The sequence below is a fragment of the Phyllostomus hastatus genome, unplaced genomic scaffold, assembly GCF_019186645.2.
Source record: "Phyllostomus hastatus isolate PE091 unplaced genomic scaffold, TTU_PhHast_1.1 phas_scaffold_317, whole genome shotgun sequence".
Classification (NCBI taxonomy): domain Eukaryota; kingdom Metazoa; phylum Chordata; class Mammalia; order Chiroptera; family Phyllostomidae; genus Phyllostomus; species Phyllostomus hastatus.
This window is the reverse complement of record NW_025334023.1, coordinates 26,259,488-26,279,115: the sequence shown is the minus strand read 5'-3', so window position 1 is coordinate 26,279,115 and position 19,628 is coordinate 26,259,488. Positions and strand designations below refer to the sequence as shown.

At 38.5% G+C, this 19,628-nt stretch overlaps 2 protein-coding genes across 3 annotated transcripts in view; one reads left to right on the top strand and one right to left on the bottom strand.

The window, feature by feature from the left end:
* CEP57 (centrosomal protein 57) overlaps positions 1–2,857 on the top strand; it is a 51,883-nt gene extending 49,026 nt beyond the window's left edge. Inside the window, exon 11 of the mRNA XM_045818239.1 lies at positions 1,056–2,857. Coding sequence (XP_045674195.1) covers positions 1,056–1,289 — 234 coding nt within the window. The 3' untranslated portion in view covers positions 1,290–2,857. The remainder of the gene's footprint in view (positions 1–1,055) is intronic.
* A 9,776-nt stretch (positions 2,858–12,633) lies between these two features.
* Positions 12,634–19,628, bottom strand: part of MTMR2 (myotubularin related protein 2) — a 115,270-nt gene continuing 108,275 nt past the window's right edge. For both annotated transcript variants that reach the window (XM_045818176.1, XM_045818175.1), the window contains 3 exons: positions 17,154–17,267; positions 14,712–14,888; positions 12,634–14,039 (listed from right to left, as the gene is read on the bottom strand). In XM_045818176.1, the coding sequence (XP_045674132.1) occupies positions 13,878–14,039; positions 14,712–14,888; positions 17,154–17,267 (453 nt within the window). In that variant the 3' untranslated portion in view covers positions 12,634–13,877. The remainder of the gene's footprint in view (positions 14,040–14,711; positions 14,889–17,153; positions 17,268–19,628) is intronic.

The window sequence follows — 19,628 nt, the reverse complement described above, 5'->3', positions numbered from 1 at the left end:
GCAGACAGATATGAGATGTATGTTTTGAAAGTGGAAGTGTCAAGGCTACTTGGCATCTGGATCTCGTGTGGCAGGAGAGGGTGGCAAGTAACCACTGACTGCAATGAAGACTGACAGCAGAACAGGTTTGGCCGACATTTATTACTAGTTGCTATGTAATGGGCACAATGCAGAGTGCTTTGAATATGTTGTCCCATTTATTTATCATAGAAGGCTTGTGAAGTACATGTATTATGTCATTTTGTAGATGAGAAAACTGGAGCTAAGTTTCCTAGGAGGTAGACATATCCTAAATGAAATTAAGTAACTTGCCCGAGGACATACTAAGCACACTGTTAAAAGGCACAGGTAGGATGCCAACTTGGGTCTTTTAAACTCCAAAACCGAAGATTTTAAGTGCTTTTTAGAAGTTTGTTTTCAAAAAAATAAGTATGATTCTTGTAGGAGTAATGATCTAATTTGTTTCCTGTCTTAGACTGATTCTGTGCTCTCTAATGGAACACAAACATGCCAGCAGCAGTTTCAATTTAGTCAGCCGCTAAAGTAAAAATAAAGCTCCCTTATTTTAAATTTAATTATCTGATAATAGTGAAATCAAATAAAAATCCATTTGGTAGTATTACTATAATACATTACCACTACTTCTCTTTATCCATCTGGAGTGTGCTTCCTCACCTGCTCAAACCAGAGTGCCTTTCTCCTCTCCTTCATTTCCCATGTCAGGTCTTTTCCTCCTCCGTGAGATCTTCCCCCAGACCCTCTTACTGCTCACTCTCCCTGTTCTGCAGCACCCACTGTGGCAACAGTGCCTCCACTTCTGGTACTGCACCAGGATTAATGTGTTCACTCTCGTTTTCTTGTTTGGCTGCTCCTGTGTAGTTAGGCACTAAGTAGTAAATGACTAGTACAGTAGAGTTTTGAAGTCTTAAAAAAAAAAAGTAAACCCAGAACATATTATTTGCGTTTTAATTAGTATAAGAGTTTAAAGTACTGATTGTCACAGAGAGTGTTTTCATTAAATTTGCCTTCTTCTCTGACTTGGTTATTTGATATAGCTGGAGAAACAGAAGACAGAGAAGCAGAAGAGGGAATTAAGAACCACCAGAAAGACTTTTGATGAAGAAGGAAATAGCAGCAGCCGTTCTTCTGGAATCACAGGGACCACAAACAAGAAGGACTTTACCAAACTCAGACCTGGAGAAAAAAGCAGGAAAAATCTTCAGTTATTGAAGGACATGCAAACCATACAGAGTTCATTACAAAGCAATAATTTGAGTTGGGATTACTGACTGGTACCAGGTCATAAATTTTATTCAGATAACGTGTACCTCATCAATCAAATGTTGACAATTTACTTTCCAGGTCTCATCTTCTTATGTTGGAATTAATAGGTGTTAAGGGGCCCATGCTTTATACATTACACATTCTTCTTGTGTTATCCATCACAACTAAATGTTAAACCATCTAAATGGAAATTGGGGGATTTTTAAAAGCAAAGAAGCCACACATACTCTGTTTCTTTGAGATGAATTTGCTGTACTGAAATATTGTGCTTTGTAAACAAATTACCAATTTTTTACTTGTGGGTGTGATTTTTTGAAATAGTTCTTTATATGTCTAAGTGAAATTAGGTTTAAATTATCAAAATGTGAGGCTGTCCCATAGGCAATGTTTGCTTGAAAAGTCTCATTTTTAAATCTTCCCGTGGCATGAATTGCCTTTCTAGTTTCTACTATAACCATTAAATATACTTTGTTTTGACTTTTGATGGAGTTTTTCTGTATTTAAATATTTATACATATTTAAGAAGATTGTTTTATTTTGCTTTTTGACATTTCAAACATCAGTCCATATTGAATACACTCGTATTGATTTTTAATCCACTGTTAAAGTTTTTGGAAGACCCATGCTTTCATTTCAAGTCAATTAATTGTGAAGATTATAAAAGAATATTTTAAAGTATAAACAAATCGTTGATGAAGTAAATGAGATTTTAGAATCAAGTGAGAAAGGGAAGGCATTGTAAAACATGCATTTATTGTTTTTATATAGTACGTGTCTAATCATGCTATTCAGTTCAAAGCATTATGGGTTTTAAACTTTATGAAGAACCCTTTAGATATTTACTTTTATTGGTGTACAGTATGAGTGCAATCTTAACTGTACACATAACAATTGTCATTATGTTAATAATGTAAACCAATTTTGAATATATTAAGACTTGTTAACTTTTTATAAATTTGCCACTTAAGTCAATAAAGCAGCTTTTTTTAAGGAGACACTGACATTTTCCTTAACAGCCTGTTAATAAAGGCTTTGTTTGTTATAATCTCTTCAAAAAATTCATTTCTAAATAGGAAATTAACATATTGTGAGAAATAATAAGAATATATGGTATTTAGTACATAATTTACTTGCCTTTCTCATGCTTACATGGAAATTAAGGCAAAGAAAATTGAATTATCTCCTGATATATAAGGTAAGAGTACTAAGGAACATTAACCACATATTAAAAGAGATTCTTTTTTATGACTCCTCTGAGATTGAAATAGATTCCTAGGATTTTATCTAGATAACCAGCATGAATCGTAGTGGCTGTCTGGGTACTGAGGCTTTTTGAGTTATTTTTCAGTAGAGTTCTTACTTTAGGGTCCTTAGATTTGGGGACATTTGGGAATCTCCTGAAATTGGATATATACTTTTGCTGACATGTACAATTTTCTGATGAGCAGGTTTGTGTCTTCATCGAATTCGTAATAGTGAGTCCATAGACCCAGGGAATCACTGTTCTGTGCAATGGAAAATATTTCTTGTGTTTCAACCACCTTTTTAAATATTAAAACTTTTATTACCTTTATGTTTGAATTTCAGGTCATTAAATTGTATAGCCCTCACTTGCACTGTAGTGGCTCCACATCCCAATTAGAAGAGTGGTTTAATGTTGATAAAACCCACCTCACTCCTCAGAAGTCAAACAGAAATATCCACACTAGCTTTTGATACACTCAAGTGAAAATTGAAAACAAGGAAATACACTGCAACTGGCTTATTTGAGAGATTACAGCAGAGAATTACGTTGTCATTCATCCTCTTCTTTGTGTATTCTTACATGTTTAAACTTAAGTCACCTTCAAATTACTCTTCATTTGATGTAATACACTTATCAAGACTTTTTTTCTACTGCTCAAATCAGTTTTTGAATTCGTCAATTTTTGATGCCTTTTACTGGTTCTGCTATTTTTTTGTTTCACTTCATCCACCTCAGCGAAACATTTCTATGAGGACTTTTTCGTGCAGGGAAACAATAAGAAGTTGTTTGGGGTGAGATCAGGTGAATAAGGATGGTAGAGCACAGGACTCATGCCACTTTAGGTCAAAAGCTGCCAAATGCTCAATATTGTATAAGCAGGTGAGCTCATAAATCATCCATTATGACATGGGGAAATGCTGTTGAGTCTTCAAAAAAAAAAATTACAGAAGCCAAATGCTTCCTCTCACAACAATACCAGCTGGTAGAGTGATACAGATGGGTTCCTAGAACACTTACCTAGTAGGGGAGCCTGTACTACAAGAGGCCTGCCCTCCAGAAGATAATTGTTTTTTTGGGGGGTGCTCCCTCCTCATATACATTTCAATACAATGCGAAAACAATGGCAATAGCATGTTCACACTGTTACGGGTGCACAGATGGAGGTGGGGCACAGCAAAGATGGTACTGATAAATCAGGAAAAGCTTCCTGAAGGAAGCAATGATGCCTGAACACTAGAGAACAGGAATTAGCCACAAGGGGGAACGAGGTCAACAAGATAAAATAAACACAAGCAAGAAGGCAAGAATCTGCAGTTTACATAGAATTGTGACTAGCTAAGTAGTACTGGTACATAAAAGTTGAAGTATACAGAGAAAAAAGGTAACCAGGTAAGTCACAGGAGGCTACTAAGGACCTTCTACTTAAATTATATGTATATATATCTTTAAATTGTATATCCCTGATCATAAAAAATACCTGTACAACCAATATTCATAGATATTTATAGTTATAAAACATAAAACTTCAATATTCTTTTTGGGGAAATGTCTTAAGTTCTGCCCCCCTTAAAAAATCAGATTGTTGGGGGTTTCAAGTTGCATATTTTTTATTTATTAATTATGCTATTACAGTAGTCCCATTTTCCCTCCTTTATTTCCCTATACCGTGGAACCACCCTTTCCTCACTTAGTTCATGTCCACAGTTCATGCGTATAAGTTCTTTGGCTTCTCCATTTCCTATACTATTCCTAACCGCCCCGCCCCCCCCGTCTATTTTGTACCTACCAATTATGCTGCTTACTCCCTGTTCTTTTTCCCCCATTAACCCCCCTCCTCCTCCCCACTGATAACACTCCATCTGATCTCAATTTCTCTGTGATTCCATTCCTGTTCTAGTTATTTGCTTAGTTCATTTTTGTTTTTGTTCTAGGTTCATTTGTTGTCATTTTACTGTTCATATTTTTTATCTTTTTTCTTGGATAGGTCCCTTTAACATTTCATATAATAAGGGCTTGGTGATGATGAACCCCTTTAACCTGACCTTGTCTGGGAAACACTTTATCTGCCCTTCCATTCTAAATGATAGCTTTGCTGGACAGAACAGTCTTGGATGTAGGTCCTTGCCTTTCATGACTTCGGGTACTTTTCAGCCCCTTCTTTCCTGCAAGTTCTCTTTTGAGAAATCAGCTGACAGTTTTATGGGAACTCCTTTGTTGGTAACTGTCTCCTTTTCTCTTGCTGCTTTGAAGATTCTCTCCTTATCTTTAACCTTGAGTAATGAAATTATGATGTGTCTTGGTGTATGCTTCCTTGAGTCCAAGCATCTTGGGACTCTGAGCTTCCTGGAAGTATTTCCTTTGCCAAATTAGGGAAATCCTCCTTTGCCATGTTTTCCAGAAAAGTATTAAATTTCTTGCTCTTCCTCTTCTTCTGGCATCCCTATGATTCAAATGTTGGACTATTTAAAGTTGTCCTGGAGGTTCCTAGGCCTGCCTCTCTTTTTTTTAATTCTTATTTCTTCATTCTGTTTTGGTTGAATATTTATTTCTTCCTTCTGCTCCAAACCCTTGATTTGAGTCCCGGCTTCCTTCCCTTCACTTTTGATTCCCTGTACATTTTCCTTTATTTCACTTTTCATAGCCTTCACTTTTTCCTCTTCTTTTGTGACCATACTCAACCATTTCTTTGAGCATCCTGATTACCAGTGTTTTGAACTCTGCATCTGATAGCTTGGCTATCCATCATTTAGTTGTTTTTTTTCTGGAGCTTTGATCTGTTCTTTCATTTGGGCCATTTTTTTTCTCGGCACTCCTGTTATGTAGTAAGAGGTGGAGCCTAGGTATTCTCCAGGGTGGGGCAACTCTGTCACTGAGTTGTGGTGCTGTATGTGGGGGAGGGGTCTGAGAGGGAGCAATGCCTCTTGCTCAGCTATTGACTGGCTTTCAGTCACTTCCTCCACTACCCACAAGTAAATTGGGCCATTCTAGTGCTAATTCCCAGATGGGTGGGTTTGTGTATGTTCTAGGACCCTGTGGGTCTCTCCAACAAACTCTCCCAGTGCCTCAGTCCCTACAGGTTTTTTCAGTCAGGGGTTTTCAGCCTTTATTTCCCCACACTGGAGCCATGGGCTGTCTTGACCCCTAGTTCTTGCCGGTTTATCTGCATGCAAATGTGGCACCTCTGGCTACTGCCTTGCAGCAAGTCCTCTCCACTCCGGCTGCTCTTCTCCGCCCCTCCTGCCGGCCTGTATGAATATTTCTTCTTTAATTTCTTGGTTGTTGGACTTACATACATTTCAATTTTCTGGAAGTGCTGTTTATTTTTTTGTTTTTAAATTTGTTCTGTCCTTTTGGTTGTGCGAGGAGGGAAAGTCTATCTACCTACGGCTCCATCTTGGCCAGAAATCCCTCCATATTTTCTTAAAGAAGTCCCTTTAACATTTTATATAATGGTTTAGTGATGATGAACTTCAATTTTTTCTTGTCTGGGAAGATCATTTTTTTTAAAGGAGGAAATTGTTTTTTAAGATTTTATTTTCAGAGAGAGGGGAAGGGAAGGAGAAAGAGAGGGAGTGAAACATCAATGTGTGGTTGCTTCTAGCACACCCCATACTGGGGATATAGCCTGCAACCCAGGCATGTGCCCTGACTGGGATCAAACCAGTGACCCTTTGGTTCACAGGCCAGTGGTCAATCCATGAGCCACACCACCCAGGGCTGGGAAGATCTTTATCTACCCTTCAATTCTAAATGCTTTCTTTGCTGAGTAGAGCAATCTTGGCTGGATGTCCCTGCTTTTCATGAGTTTGAATATTCCTTGCCAATCCCTTCTAGCAGGCAGTTTCTTTACAAAAATCAACTGACAGTCTTATGGGAACTCCCCTGTAGGTAACTACTTTTCTCTTGCTGCTTTTAATATCCTCTCTATCTTTAACCTTTGGCATTTTACTCATGATGTATCTTGGAATTGGTCTCTTTGCATTCATCTTGTTTGGGGCTCTGTGCTTCCTGGACATGCATGTTAATTGCCTTCACCAAATTAGGGAAGTGTTCTTTCATTAGTTTTTTCAAATTTCAAATTTTTTGCTCTTTCTCTTCTGGCATCCCTGTGATGCAAATGTTGGAATACTTGAAGTTGTCCAGAAGCCGCTTACATTATCCTTATTTGTTTGGATTCTTTTTACTTGTTCTTCTTATTAGTTGCTTTTTTGGTTCCTTATGTTCCAAATCATTGATTTGATTCTCAACTTCATCCATTCAACTGTTGTTTCCCTATAAATTGTTCTTTATTTCAATTGGTGTATGCTTCATTTCTGACTGAATCTTTTTTATGCTTTTGTTTTCTTTACTAAATCCCTTGAGTATCTTTATGACCAGTGTTTTGAATGCATCTGATAGATTTCTCCGTTTCACTTTAGATCTTTATCTGGAGTTTTGATTTGTTCTTTCATTTGGGCCATGTTTCTTTGTCTTCTGATTGTGGTGGCCTTCCTGTGTTTCTTTCTATGTATTAGGCAGACCTGCTTTGACTCTATCTTGTTGCATGACCTAATATAGTAGGTGTCCTGTAGGGTCCAGTGGCACAGCTTCCCCTATCACCCAAGCTGGGTACTTGAGGTACACCTTTTGTGTGGTTTGAGTACACCCCCCTCTTATAGTTGAGCTTTGGTTGCTATTGGCAGGTCAATGAGAGAGATTTATACAAGCCAGTCAGCTGCCAAGACTTGCTGTGACCACTGATCACCAACCTCCACCCTCTGTGGAGGATCAGCTGTGCACGGGCAGGGTGGTGATGCTCTGACGTGGTCTGTAGCTGTTTACTGGGTGTGCTGGCCCTGGGGTTTTCCAGGTGGTACAGGTCAAGGTCAGCCCCGACCTGTGTTTTGGCCAGGGCCACCCTGCCTAAGCTATAAAGCACAGATGACAAACAAGGCTCGAGGGCCAAATCCGGCCCTCCACCTTGTAGTGTCTGGCTTGGCACTTTGTTTCTACCCAGCAGCAGCACCAAGCTCCTTTCCCCTAGTTAAGGAGTAGTTGCATTTATACAGTCCTAAAATTACATTAAGCCCTTTGAAGGCAACCAAGAGGCTGATGTGGCCTCTGGTGAAAATGAGTTTGACACCCCTGCTATAAATCAATCTGAGATGGCTGCTATTTGGGCTGGGCTTGGGGGTTCCCAGGTGAAGCCAAGCTGTGAATCTAAACTGGCTGCTGCTAGTGCTGGGCCTGGGGCTCACTGGAGCTACCTGTTGCTTGTTTGATAGGATTTAGGAAGTTGTGAAGCATGAGCCAAGTCCAGCCATTCATATGGAAAAGTAGCTTGGGTGGGCCAATTTGAGTCTCTTGGGATCTCCAAGGAAGATCAAACAGTGTTAGCCAGGTTGATGGAGTCTCAGATACAGTACTAGCTTACTAACTCTGTTGGGGTGAGGGGTTAGAAGAGGGACAGTCATCTCTGCTCGCCTTGAAGCCAAACTTCAGTTAGCACTGTTGCCTTTCAAGTTGCTACCCTGGTGCTGGAGCTCAGATGGAATGAGTCTGAATAGGTGGGTCCATGTGTGGGTTCTTTAAGAGGAACTGGTTATGGCTCCAGAATTTTCTTCCACCAACTCAGTCCACGCTGATTTTTGCAGCCAGAAGTTGTAGGGGCTTGTTTTCCTGGCACTGGAACCCTGGAATGGGTACCTGGTGTGGGGCTGGGACTCTTTGTTCCCAAGATATCCTTCTTGCATTTTTATCCACCACATGTGGGTGTGGGACCATCCTGTTCTTCATCTGCACTTCCCCTACCAGTTTGGATGTGGTTTCTTTAGTTGTCAGACTTCCATTCAGCTTAATTTCTGATGGTTCTGAGTGATGATTGTTCTATATTTTGGTTGTAATTTTGATGTGGTTGAGCAAAGAGGCAAGCCATGTTTGCCTAGATCACCATCTTGATCGGAAGTCTGTTTTTATACCAAATCATGCTGTTTTGATTACTATAGCCTTATAGGTAGATAGTAGGTAGTGTGGTTCCTCCAACTTTGTCCTTCTTTCTCAGGATTGCTGTTGCTGTGTGAGGCCTTTTATCATTCCACATAAACTTTAGAAATATTTCTTCTAGTTCTGTGAAACACAATATTGGAATCTTGATAGGAATTGCATTAAATCTGTAGATTGCTTTGGGTAGCATGGACATTTTAATGTTAATTCTTCCTATCTATGAATACTGTATGTGCTTCTACTTATTTGCAAATTATCTTTTTATTCTGTGAATTTGGTAAGTTGTAGTAGCCATAGTTATTTTTAATGCTCTCTACTTTTATGCTATAATTGTTTATGCTGCTATTCTAAAGGAGTTACAGTTCTCAATCTGATTATCACTTTAGTAATAGTCTTGTGCACATTTGTCTTTTCATTTCAGTTTGAAGACCTTCCTTCAACATTTCTTATGAGACAGGTGGTGAACTCCCTCACTTTTTGTTTGGGAAAACCTTTATTTCTCCTGCATATCTGAAGGATAACTTTGCTTGAGAGTTGGATAGCAATTTTTATCTTTCAATACTTTGAATATGTCATTCTACTCTCTCCTGCTCTGTAGAGTTTCTGCTTAGAAGTCTGTGGACAGCCTAATGGGAGTTCCTTTGTATGTTACTGTCTTTTTTTCTGTGCTGCATTAAAAAAATTTTTCAATTGTTGTTCAAGTACAGCTTTCTGCCTTTTACCGCCATCCCAGCCCATCCCCCCAGCCCTCCCCACCTCCCTCCCATTTCCACCCCTTGTTATTGTCCATGTGTCCTTTATACTTGTTCCTGCAAACCCTTCCCCTTTCCCCCTGATATTCTCTCCCCTCTCCCCTCTGGTCACTGTCAGCCTGTTCTCAATTGCAGTGTCTTGGGTTATATTTTGCTTGCTTGTTTGTTTTGTTGATTAGGTTCCTGTTAAAGGTGAGATCATATGGTATTTGTCTCTCACTGCCTGGCATATTTCACTTAGCATAATGCTTTCCAGTTCCATTCATGCTGTTGCAAAGGGTAGGAGCTCCTTCTTTCTTTCTGCTGCATAGAATTCCATTGTGTAAATGTACCATAGTTTTTTGATCCATTCATTTACCTGTGGGCATCTTAGTTGCTTCCAGCACTTGGCTATTGTAAATTGTGCTGCTATGGACATTGGGGTGCATAGGTTCTTTTGGATTGGTGTTTCAGGGTTCTTAAGATATAATCCTAGCAGTGGAATTGCTGGGTCAAAAGGCAGATCCATTTTAAGTTTTCTGAGGAAATCCCATACTGTGGGATTCCATTGTGATTACACCAGTCTGCAATCCCACCAAAAGTGCATTAGGGTTCCCTTTTGTCCACAACCTTTCCAACACTTGTTGATTGTTGCTTTGTATATGATGGCCATTCCCAATGGTGTGAAGTGGTACCTCATTATGGCTTTAATTTGCATCACTCTGATAGCTAGTGATACTGAGCATCTTTTCATGTGTCTCTGTTTTCTCATGTGTCATGTGTTTTCATGGATCCCCTATATGTCCTCCTTGGAGAAGTGTCTGTTCAAGTCCTTTCTTGCCCATTCTTTAATTGGGTTGCTTGTCTTAGAATGGAGTTGTGTGAGTTCTTTACGTATTTTGGAGATTAAACCCTTGTCTGAGGTATCATTGGCAAATCATTGGGCAAATATGTTTTCCCATATGGTTGGTTCTCTTTTTAATAGTTTTCTTTAGCCATGCAGCTTTTTGTTTTGATGAGATCCCATTTGTTTATTCTTTCTTTTATGTCCCTTGCTCTAGAGGACAGACATATCAGTGAAAATATTGCTGTGTGGAATATCTGATATTTTCCTGATGTTCTCCTCTAGGACTTTAATGGTGTCATGACTTACATTTGTCTTTTATCCACCTTGAATTTATTTTTGTGTAAGGTGTAAATTGGTGGTCAAGTTTCATTTTTTTGCACGTAGCTGTCCAGCTCTCCCAACACTATTTGCTGAAGAGGCTATTTTTATTACATTTTATGTTGCTGCCCCCTTTGTTGAATATTAATTGACTATGGAGACTTGGGTTTATTTCTGGGCTCTCTGTTGCATTTAAAATTCTTTATCTTTGACTTTTCACAATTTCATTATGTGTTTTGGAGAAAGTCTTCTGCATTGAGATAATAAATTGTTCTGTTAGCTTCTTGCATTTGTATACCTTGTTTCTTCCACAGCTTTGGGAAATTCTCAGCTATTATTTCTTCAAGTGTTCTGCCGCATTCTCTCCTCCTGTCATACCAATTAATCTTATGTTGGCTTTTTTAATAGAGTCTGATGACTCTTATAGTGTTTCTTCACTTTAAAAAAAACTTTTAAAAAAGATTTTATTTTTAGAAAGAAGGGAGGGAGAAAAGAAGGGAAAGAAGCATCAGTGTGTGGTTGCTTCTTGTGCACCCTACTGGGGCCCTGGCCCATAACCCAGGCATGTGCCCTGACTGGGAATCAAACTGGCAACCCTTTGGTTTGCAAGCCAGTGTTCAATCCACTGAGCCACACCAGTCAGGGATAAGAATTTTTGTTGTTTGTTCTTTTTCACCTAAATTAATTTCTAAATTCCTATCCTCCAGTTAATATATTTTCTCTTCCATCTGGTCTTTTGCAATACTTGCTAATGTATTATTGTCATTCATTGAGTTCATCAACTCCAGTTGTTTTTCTTTAGCATTTTTTAAAGATTTATTTATTTTAGAGAGATGAGGAAGGGAGGGAGAAAGAGAGGGAGTAAAACATCAATGTGTGGTTGCCTCTAGCACACCCCATACTGGGGATATGGCCTGCAACCCAGGCATGTGCCCTGACTGGGAATCAAACCGGCGATGCTTTGGTTCACAGACCTGCGCTCAATCCACTGAGCTACACCAGCCAGGGCCGTTTTTCTTTAGAATTTCAATCTCTTTGGTAAAGCACTGCTTCTGCTCATTACTATTACTCAAATTCATTGAATTGCCATTCTAAGCTTTCATCATAATAGCTATTTTGAATTCTTTACCAGTTTGACCATAATATTGTGTCTTTTGGTTTGCTGAAGTTTTTCTTTTTGTGATGTATTACTGAGATTTTTAATAAATGTCTTAGTGTGCCTTTGTTGTTACCTTTGGGTAGTGAACACCCTTTTGGTTTAGGTCAAGCTTCGCTTGTTTACTTTTATTCTACCAGTTCAACACATGGGCAATTAGAAGTTCATTTTCCAGAAGGTGGTGCTATAGTGTAAGTTTTTGTTTCTCTTACTGAAGCTGACTTGGGGTAAAGTTGAAAATGTGAGCATTAAAATGGTGGCTTAAAAAAAAAAGGCTGGTGGCAGAGTTGGGGGAGGTACGTACTTATTAGCACTTGGGGCTTTGGGTGTGCCCACAGCTAAGGAGGGAGATCCTTGACTGGGGGAGTCCTGGAATCCAAGGGCCGACAGCAGGAAACGTGTTCCTTCAGTTATTGTTGTCTTCTCTTCCCTTTCTTTCCCCACCTCCTCTTCCCCAGGTGTTGCTCAAGAGCAATGGGCCCCTTGGCTCTAGTCCACATGGCTGGGCAGACTTTGACTCACACTTTTCACTTTCCACCTCCTTTGCTAGAAAGTTTGCCACTGTCACCATTGGTGAGACTCCCCTGGCTTGTAGCCTCCAACTAGGTCCAGTTCACCTGCTTTGGGACACAATAATGGATGACCTGGAGGTCCTAGGGTACAGTGCAGTTATCTACGTGATCCAGATGACAAAAGCTTAAGTAAGGAAAATGGTGGAATGGACAGGAGAGAATGGGTTTATAAAATATTTGAAATAGAAAACTTAGCTTTAACACTGATAAGACTGCTCACTTAAATACTGTTATAAATTTTCTTAAGAGACTATGCATGATGACCAAATTATTTTGGTACCAATTTTGCATAGACCAAGAGGGCCAGGGCTAAGGTTCAGACTATAATGAATTAACATGTGAAAAAAAAAGTATTTTTTTAGTATTGTTTGATTTGTGTATTAGAAGAAATCAACATTTCATTTTGAAGCAGATGCTAGGAGACACTCATCAAAAAAGTTCCCAAATAACATTTCTGCAAAAGAAACTTAAGGTAAATAACTAGAACAAGAACAAAGTTTAAAAGTCAGTTGAAATTCTCTTTTAATTAGAGACCCAAGGGACAAGAAGCTCCTTTGTTACAGTGCGTAACATATGGCTCTTCTATGGAGTGAAACAGACATCAAGGAGTCAATGTTCATGCCAGCACCGAACTCTTTACCACAGCAGGTGAACAGTGAAGCGGGGTCTCCCTTACCAGCACTGAGACTGTAGTACATTTTTACATGCAGTAAGCTCTTTGGTAGACTTCATCATTCAGTGGAATTACAGAATTTGCAAGAGAGTAATAGTAAAATATTTCATGTGAGATTTGAACATAGTGCTTCTCATAAGCAATTTATACAGACCTCAGAAAAAAGTCAATCCTAGTAAACTTTTTAAAATATTGCCCGAAAACTTACCAAATACCTTCTGTGTTGGTCAAATACACACACACACACACACACACACACACACACACACACACACACAACAAATCTAAGGTAGGATAGATAATGAGTTTCTAAAATGTTTGGTCATGATGTTCCTAGTCATTGGTCAAATGGAAATTAATCTGAAGGACATGGAATTCTTTGAAACCCTGGACAGCTACTCCTTTTTCCTCTCCGACCTCCCCCAAGCACCTCTCTAAGGCACCATTTTGGACAGCTATCTAATGATACATCTTAAACAAGTACATGAATAATGGCAACAATATTTTTCAACTACGACACCATAACATCCTCAAGATTTTGCCTTATCATACATGAAGAATGTGGGTGTTTAAAGGCTGCTCTTAAGCACATCACTAACCACAAAAGAAAAGTCTGTGATACAGAAAGGACTATCAGTGTGATCTGTCATGAGAGTGAAGTATGTAGAATGCCAGGGAATTTCAGTGTTGATTTGAAAATTGATGCAATAAGCTCTCTTCCTTCAAGAGGTATGTTTTTGAAATGCTTTGTATTTTGATTTTACCAGGCACCAAAATTTCTAAGACAGCATTTTTCTTTTAAAATCAGAAACATTCCCACTGTGGATCCAGGATTGAAGCATTTTAATATTCTTTAGGCGACTAATAAGTTAGTGTTATAATCATATAATTACCTATGGAATTATTTCACATAAACCACCTGCACTGCTATAGTTCTAAACTCAGATTCAAAATAAATAAAGCGACTGAATTTCTCTCAGATGGATTCTGAATTCAGAAGACTTTCTACTCAAAGCTGCCATTGTAATCAGGAGTCCGTGGCGACGCTGGCCCCTGTCCAACGTGCTCTCACACGACCGTCTGGACGGGAGTGCCACACTGCGCGGGAGAGCCGGCCCGCTCTGAGGAGGAGGTGGACCGGTTGGAAATCTCTCTCTGCAGCTCTTCTACTTTCTTCTGAAGCTCTGCTCGTTTAGCAAGAAGTTCTTTGTATCTGTTGTGAATGGGCTCCTACAAGAGCAAAACACCACGAAATTATTCCAACTAGGAAATCCTAAGCAAACCCAAAGTCAAATTCTGGTATGTAGTTCTTCCCCTAAATGTTGCAACGTGTGTTTCTTTCTCAGCCGCGGAGCCCAAGCCCACCTTCCAGCACTGCTGCTCTTCCATGGGCTTGCTTTCCTGATGCCACAAGTATATCTACACAGTGTCCTGAAGCCGGTACTTTCCTAAACAGTCATTAAGAAGGCAATCTACAAGCCAGTGCTCAAAGATTTCCTATCATTTAGTTTCAGGTTTTTAGTCTTTTAAACAGTTCTAAGTAGTAAATATTCCATATTCCAAAATGGACAAGAATTTTGTTAAGATTTTTATATTCTTAAAGCTATTTCCCTAACGTGTTAAAGCAAGACCTCTGCAAGTTAACCAGTCTGACCCTTCATCTTATGGAGAAGGGAAGAAAAGGCAAAACTGAAGTGGTTTGTCCAAAGTCATCCAAGCAAAGTCATGGTAAGAACCAAGTATACCGATTACCCCTGTGCGGTGCTTTTTCTACTGTACGTAACTATTAACAGGAAAAAGGGACAATTTTAAATATGCACAGATAATTTTTCTAGCTGCTTTAAAGGGAACAAGCATAATTTATACAACTGCATGGATGAAAACTCCCACTGCACAGCATACCTGTGGTTTCATCCGTGGATTCCACCTTACGTAATACCCCACCCAGAGCTCTAGGTGGCGCATGCTGGCTACTGGATAAAGGACGTGATTGGAGTAGCTCCCATAGAGAGGATTAGTGAAGTCTTCCAGCTGGCTATTTATGTAAGACCACAGTGAGACAGTCCTTTTAGGAAGATTCTGTAAGAAGAAAAAATAAAGATTCTTCATTATATAAGCTAATTATACTAGGTAGAAGTTGTAAAGAGGTGTATTATGATCGTTAAAATCTCTATAGAGGGAGATAACTTTGACACTTCAGTGATTGCCCCACTGACATTAAAATCAGAGGATATTGGAAGATGGTGCAATTCCCCAGAAAGCTCAACTGAGAGTTATCATGCCAGAAATTCCAGTCTTCGGTGCACACCCAAGAGAACTGGAAAGATGCACACAAAATCTTGTACACTGATGTTTGAAGCAGCATTACTTATAAGAGCCAAAAAGTAGAAACCCAGAAGTGTACCAAGTGATAAATGGGTAAGATAGTTTATGTGTATAATGGAATATTCAGCCATAAAAAGGAATAAAGTATTGGTACATGCCACAGATTAAGCCTTATGCTAAGTGCAAATATTGTGCTGTCGGTGATTTTCAACCTTTTTCATCTCATGGCACACACATAACTAATTACTAAAATTCTGTAGCATACCAAAAAATATCTTTTTTCTGGTATGACAAAAAATACACATAATTTTGATTCACTCAGACCACACAGCTATTGTTGTGTTGGCTGTTGTCATTTTTTAATTTGACAATCTAAGGGGAAAGAGGTCAGTGCCCCTGACTAGTCACGTACTGCATTTTTTAAAAATTCTTGCAGCACACAGGTTGAAAATTGCTGTGCTAAGTGAAAGAGGCCAGACACTAAGGCCACATCTTGAATGACTCCATTTCTCTGAAATGTCCAGAAGAGGCAAATCCACAGAGTAGATCAGTGTTTGCCAGGGGATGGGAGGAAAGGAGAATGGAGAGTAACTACTAACAAGTACACAGTTTCTTTTCAATGTTCTGAACATAGTGGTGATGGTTGTATAACCCTGTAGATGTATTAAAAACCACTAAATTATACACTTGAAATGAGTGAACTTTGTGGAATGCAAACTATACCTCAGTAAAAATGTTTCTTTTAAAAAATCTAGACATGGTAAATCTTATTCAAGGCTTTAAAAAAATAAAAGTATCTTTGGAACTTAGCTATTCTTAACTATCCAACTTTCAATCAATTCTTGAGTGTCTCCTATACATGAAATTACTTATGGTGTGCTAGTCGACACTGAAGATACAATGGTGAATTAAAAATATGGTCTAGGAAGCACTTACTACGTGATAGTTATTGCAGTGTTTTGTGTGGTTTATTTTATTTAATTCTCAGCACAGCAAGTGCTACCAGACCTATTTTACAGAAGTAGAAATGAACTTGCCCGAGGTCTCACAGTGAGTGCCAAGCCTAAGGGTTGAGCCCAGGTAGCCCGGCTCCACAGCAGGCATGCACTCTGCCCTGCGCTCTGCAGGAAAGCATGGTAACCCTTGTACCACCATGTTTTTTAAAAATGAAAACTGATGGAGATACATCAACATGTTTCTCAAGAGAATATGATTTCGAATTCATACATGGGATACATTTTGAGGAAAATAGATGCAGTTTAGACTAAAACATAATGTGTTCTAAATAATACCAACTACTAGTAGTATCTCTGGGAGATTAGGGTTAACAGACTTTAACTTTCTGCATAATATCTTTCAGGGTTTGAATGTTTTACAGTATTATCTTAAAAAAAAACTAAAATGTCTCATGAACACAATATATTTTTGGATCTGAGCTGCTCATTCATTCAAATGTATACATTTTACTAATTATATTTGTCAGCACCTGCTTTGAAGGATTTCCATCTGCAAAGGGTAACAGGTAGCCTGGTGTTCCTCTGACACACCCACACTTCAATTCTCTTCAGTAGCTACTAATTCCCACCCATCAAGTCACCTGACACTTGACAGCTGGCATCTTTAGCCTTGAAACAGAGGTATTTTTAAAAAGATTAGGTTTAGGTCCTGGCTGGTGTAGCTCAGTGGATTAAGTGCGGGCTGCGAACCAGGCATCGCAGGTTCGATTCCCAGTCAGGGCACATGCCTAGGTTGCAGGCCATGGCCCCCAGTAATTGCACATTGATGTATGCTTCTCTCTCTCTCTCTCTCTCCCCGCCCCTTCTCCCTCTAAAAATAAATAAAATTCTAAAGATTAGGTTCAGATAGATAGAAGTAATCCTATTAAAGCATACAAAATAAAGTATGGCCAAAGAAATAATTCAAAAGAACAAACATGCCACTGAAATCCATCATAAAATGCACTTTAGTAAAAAAAAAAATACACATTGGGGGTAGGCTGGGATGGGGCTCATCTTTTACCTCTTTTCCTCTCTGCTGTTCACTGTTACAAAGGAATGTTCCGAATAAACAGCTGTATAGGTGGTCCAAAATGGTAATGAGAAAATATTCATTGAATTCAAATGCTGTAGGAAACTGCAAATCAAATACCACAAACACAAAACTTAGTATTTTAAGACATTTTTTTCAAGCATAATTATCCCTGTATATGGGTAGATCCTTTCTAATACTTCTTAAAATTAGGCTAAATAATATTCAAAACTACAGGGTCCAGCAGAAGTAATGTCTGCTTCAGTGTGGTTGGCAGGGTGATACAACAGGTGTAATAATTTATAGTTTAATTCAAACATTTCACCTAAAATGTCATATGGTGTGCTTCAGTGTGATACTGTTATGTTACAGTATTACATGCTTATGATTTTAAATAAAAGACTCTATAATAAAAACAGGTATTATTTGTGCCAGACCCTGTATAATTTCTAAGCCATTATGGCATTATCTGTTTGGTTTTTGGTTCAAATAATCACTTTACCACTTTTCTAAGATAATTTCTCCCAAATCTCCTTTTCATATGCAGCAAGAATTTAAATGTTCTGACCTTGATGCTTCTATATCCCCACATCTGTTAACCCTAAGCTGGCAGGCTGATGAATTTTGACCTGGGCAATTCTGACAACTTTAACCTTTTTCTTCTAAAAATGACGATAAGCAACATATTAAGATTTTTTTTTAAGTTTTCAAAAATATTGTTTTGTTTTTAGGAATTACACAGAAAGTAGCATCAATGTCTCCAGAAAATGTCAGCAATGCATAAAAATAACTATCCAAGGCAGACATGCAGATCAATAAAACCCAATCTGCTTATCCTTTTAAGGAGCACCTTGTAATCCAGTACTTGGGCAGCCTCTTTCTAACAAAAAAGAAAATTCACTTTCTCTTTAACTTCAGGACAAGGGCTTACTGGTATCTTAATATTACACAAACAACACAATTTGTGGGGAACCTGTCAAGGACAAAATACAGATCCCAGGAAGGTAAAGGCTTCAGTTTTATCCACCAATGTAATGTCAATGTAATATTTCAAGATTATTCCAAAGTTTCTATGTAAGAGTGGACAAATTATGTGACCCGTGAAGAGGAATTCCATGATTCCTCTTGGATTGCAGATTTGGGAAATAAATATTTATTCCAAGTTTTTCTCTGAATGATCCTTACCCAAAAGTGAAGGAAAATTGCGTGAACTATAAGCAAAAGGGGTAGGAAGCCGTGAGCAGGGTAATGCGGCACATTTCTCAGACGACGAAGGGTAACTGCCATGCAGTGGCTATGCAGCTGAATGAAGCAGGTAATCAAGCACATGCAACAAAAAGCCAATTATCTGTAAGAAACTCTGTCAAATCCCATTTATTTATAAAATAAGTCCCATCTCCAGTACTATTACATACTCTTAACAGCCTTATTGCATTAGACAGCTACAGATGCACTGACTCATTAAACAGCAATCTGAAAGAGCTGAGCCTGTGGTTAGTTTTCATCTTCTTGGCAAGACTATTAGCTCAGCTTCATCAGTGGACATTTCCTCACAAACAAAACAAGAAACCCCAAAACAAAAAAAATAAAACCTAGAATAGCAGAGCATTAACTGCTGGTATTGCTTTTGAAGAGTAATATTTTGTTTCCCTTATTTGTAAAACTGAAGACTGCTAATAAACACTGTGACCACCAAACATTTCAGTTCAGGAGGAAAACACACACAAAAACATAACTAGATGCCCAAAATACTCATCACTACATTTTAAGTTCTACCTAAGAAACACAGGATTAAATTGATTTTCTAACTGTTAGTAACTTAAGCTGAGAATTGAAGTTTAACTGCTTTTACAACAGATATATAGCATATAGAAAGTTAACAGAATTGCTAAGGGAAAATGTACTTGTCATGTACTCTCCTATTCAAACTGGTAACTGTGATTAATTCTTTTTCTAGCAAACATATCAGAACTAATATCTCTCTGTACGTTGCCCCTTCATGGTAGTCCCTGGACAGCAGTCCATATAACCATCAATGACACCACAGTTTCAAACAACTTTCCCAGTCCTCAGATATGGCACATGTGATTTTTGCTAATAGTCAAATGTTATTTTTAAATGTTATTTAAAAATTGAATATGGTAGCAGTCAGAACTGGATCCTACTGTTTTTAGTCAAACACCCAAAAAAAGATGTGTAAGGGTTTGTATAGGTGATACACTACCTCAAAGGCAATTCCAAAGAAAAAATTCAAACCTACTCCAAGAAGTAGTAAAACTATTAAAATAAATATGTAGCATCTCCCCTCCCCACAACATACAAGGTCTAATGTATAGAGGAAAACTGGGTTGTATACACATTTGTAGTATATGTGTGAAAACACCAGCCTCAAAATACTATAGTCAGCTACAATACAATTTAACCTGGCAGGTTTCAAACCAATCCAACCAAACTGAAAATCTTAAT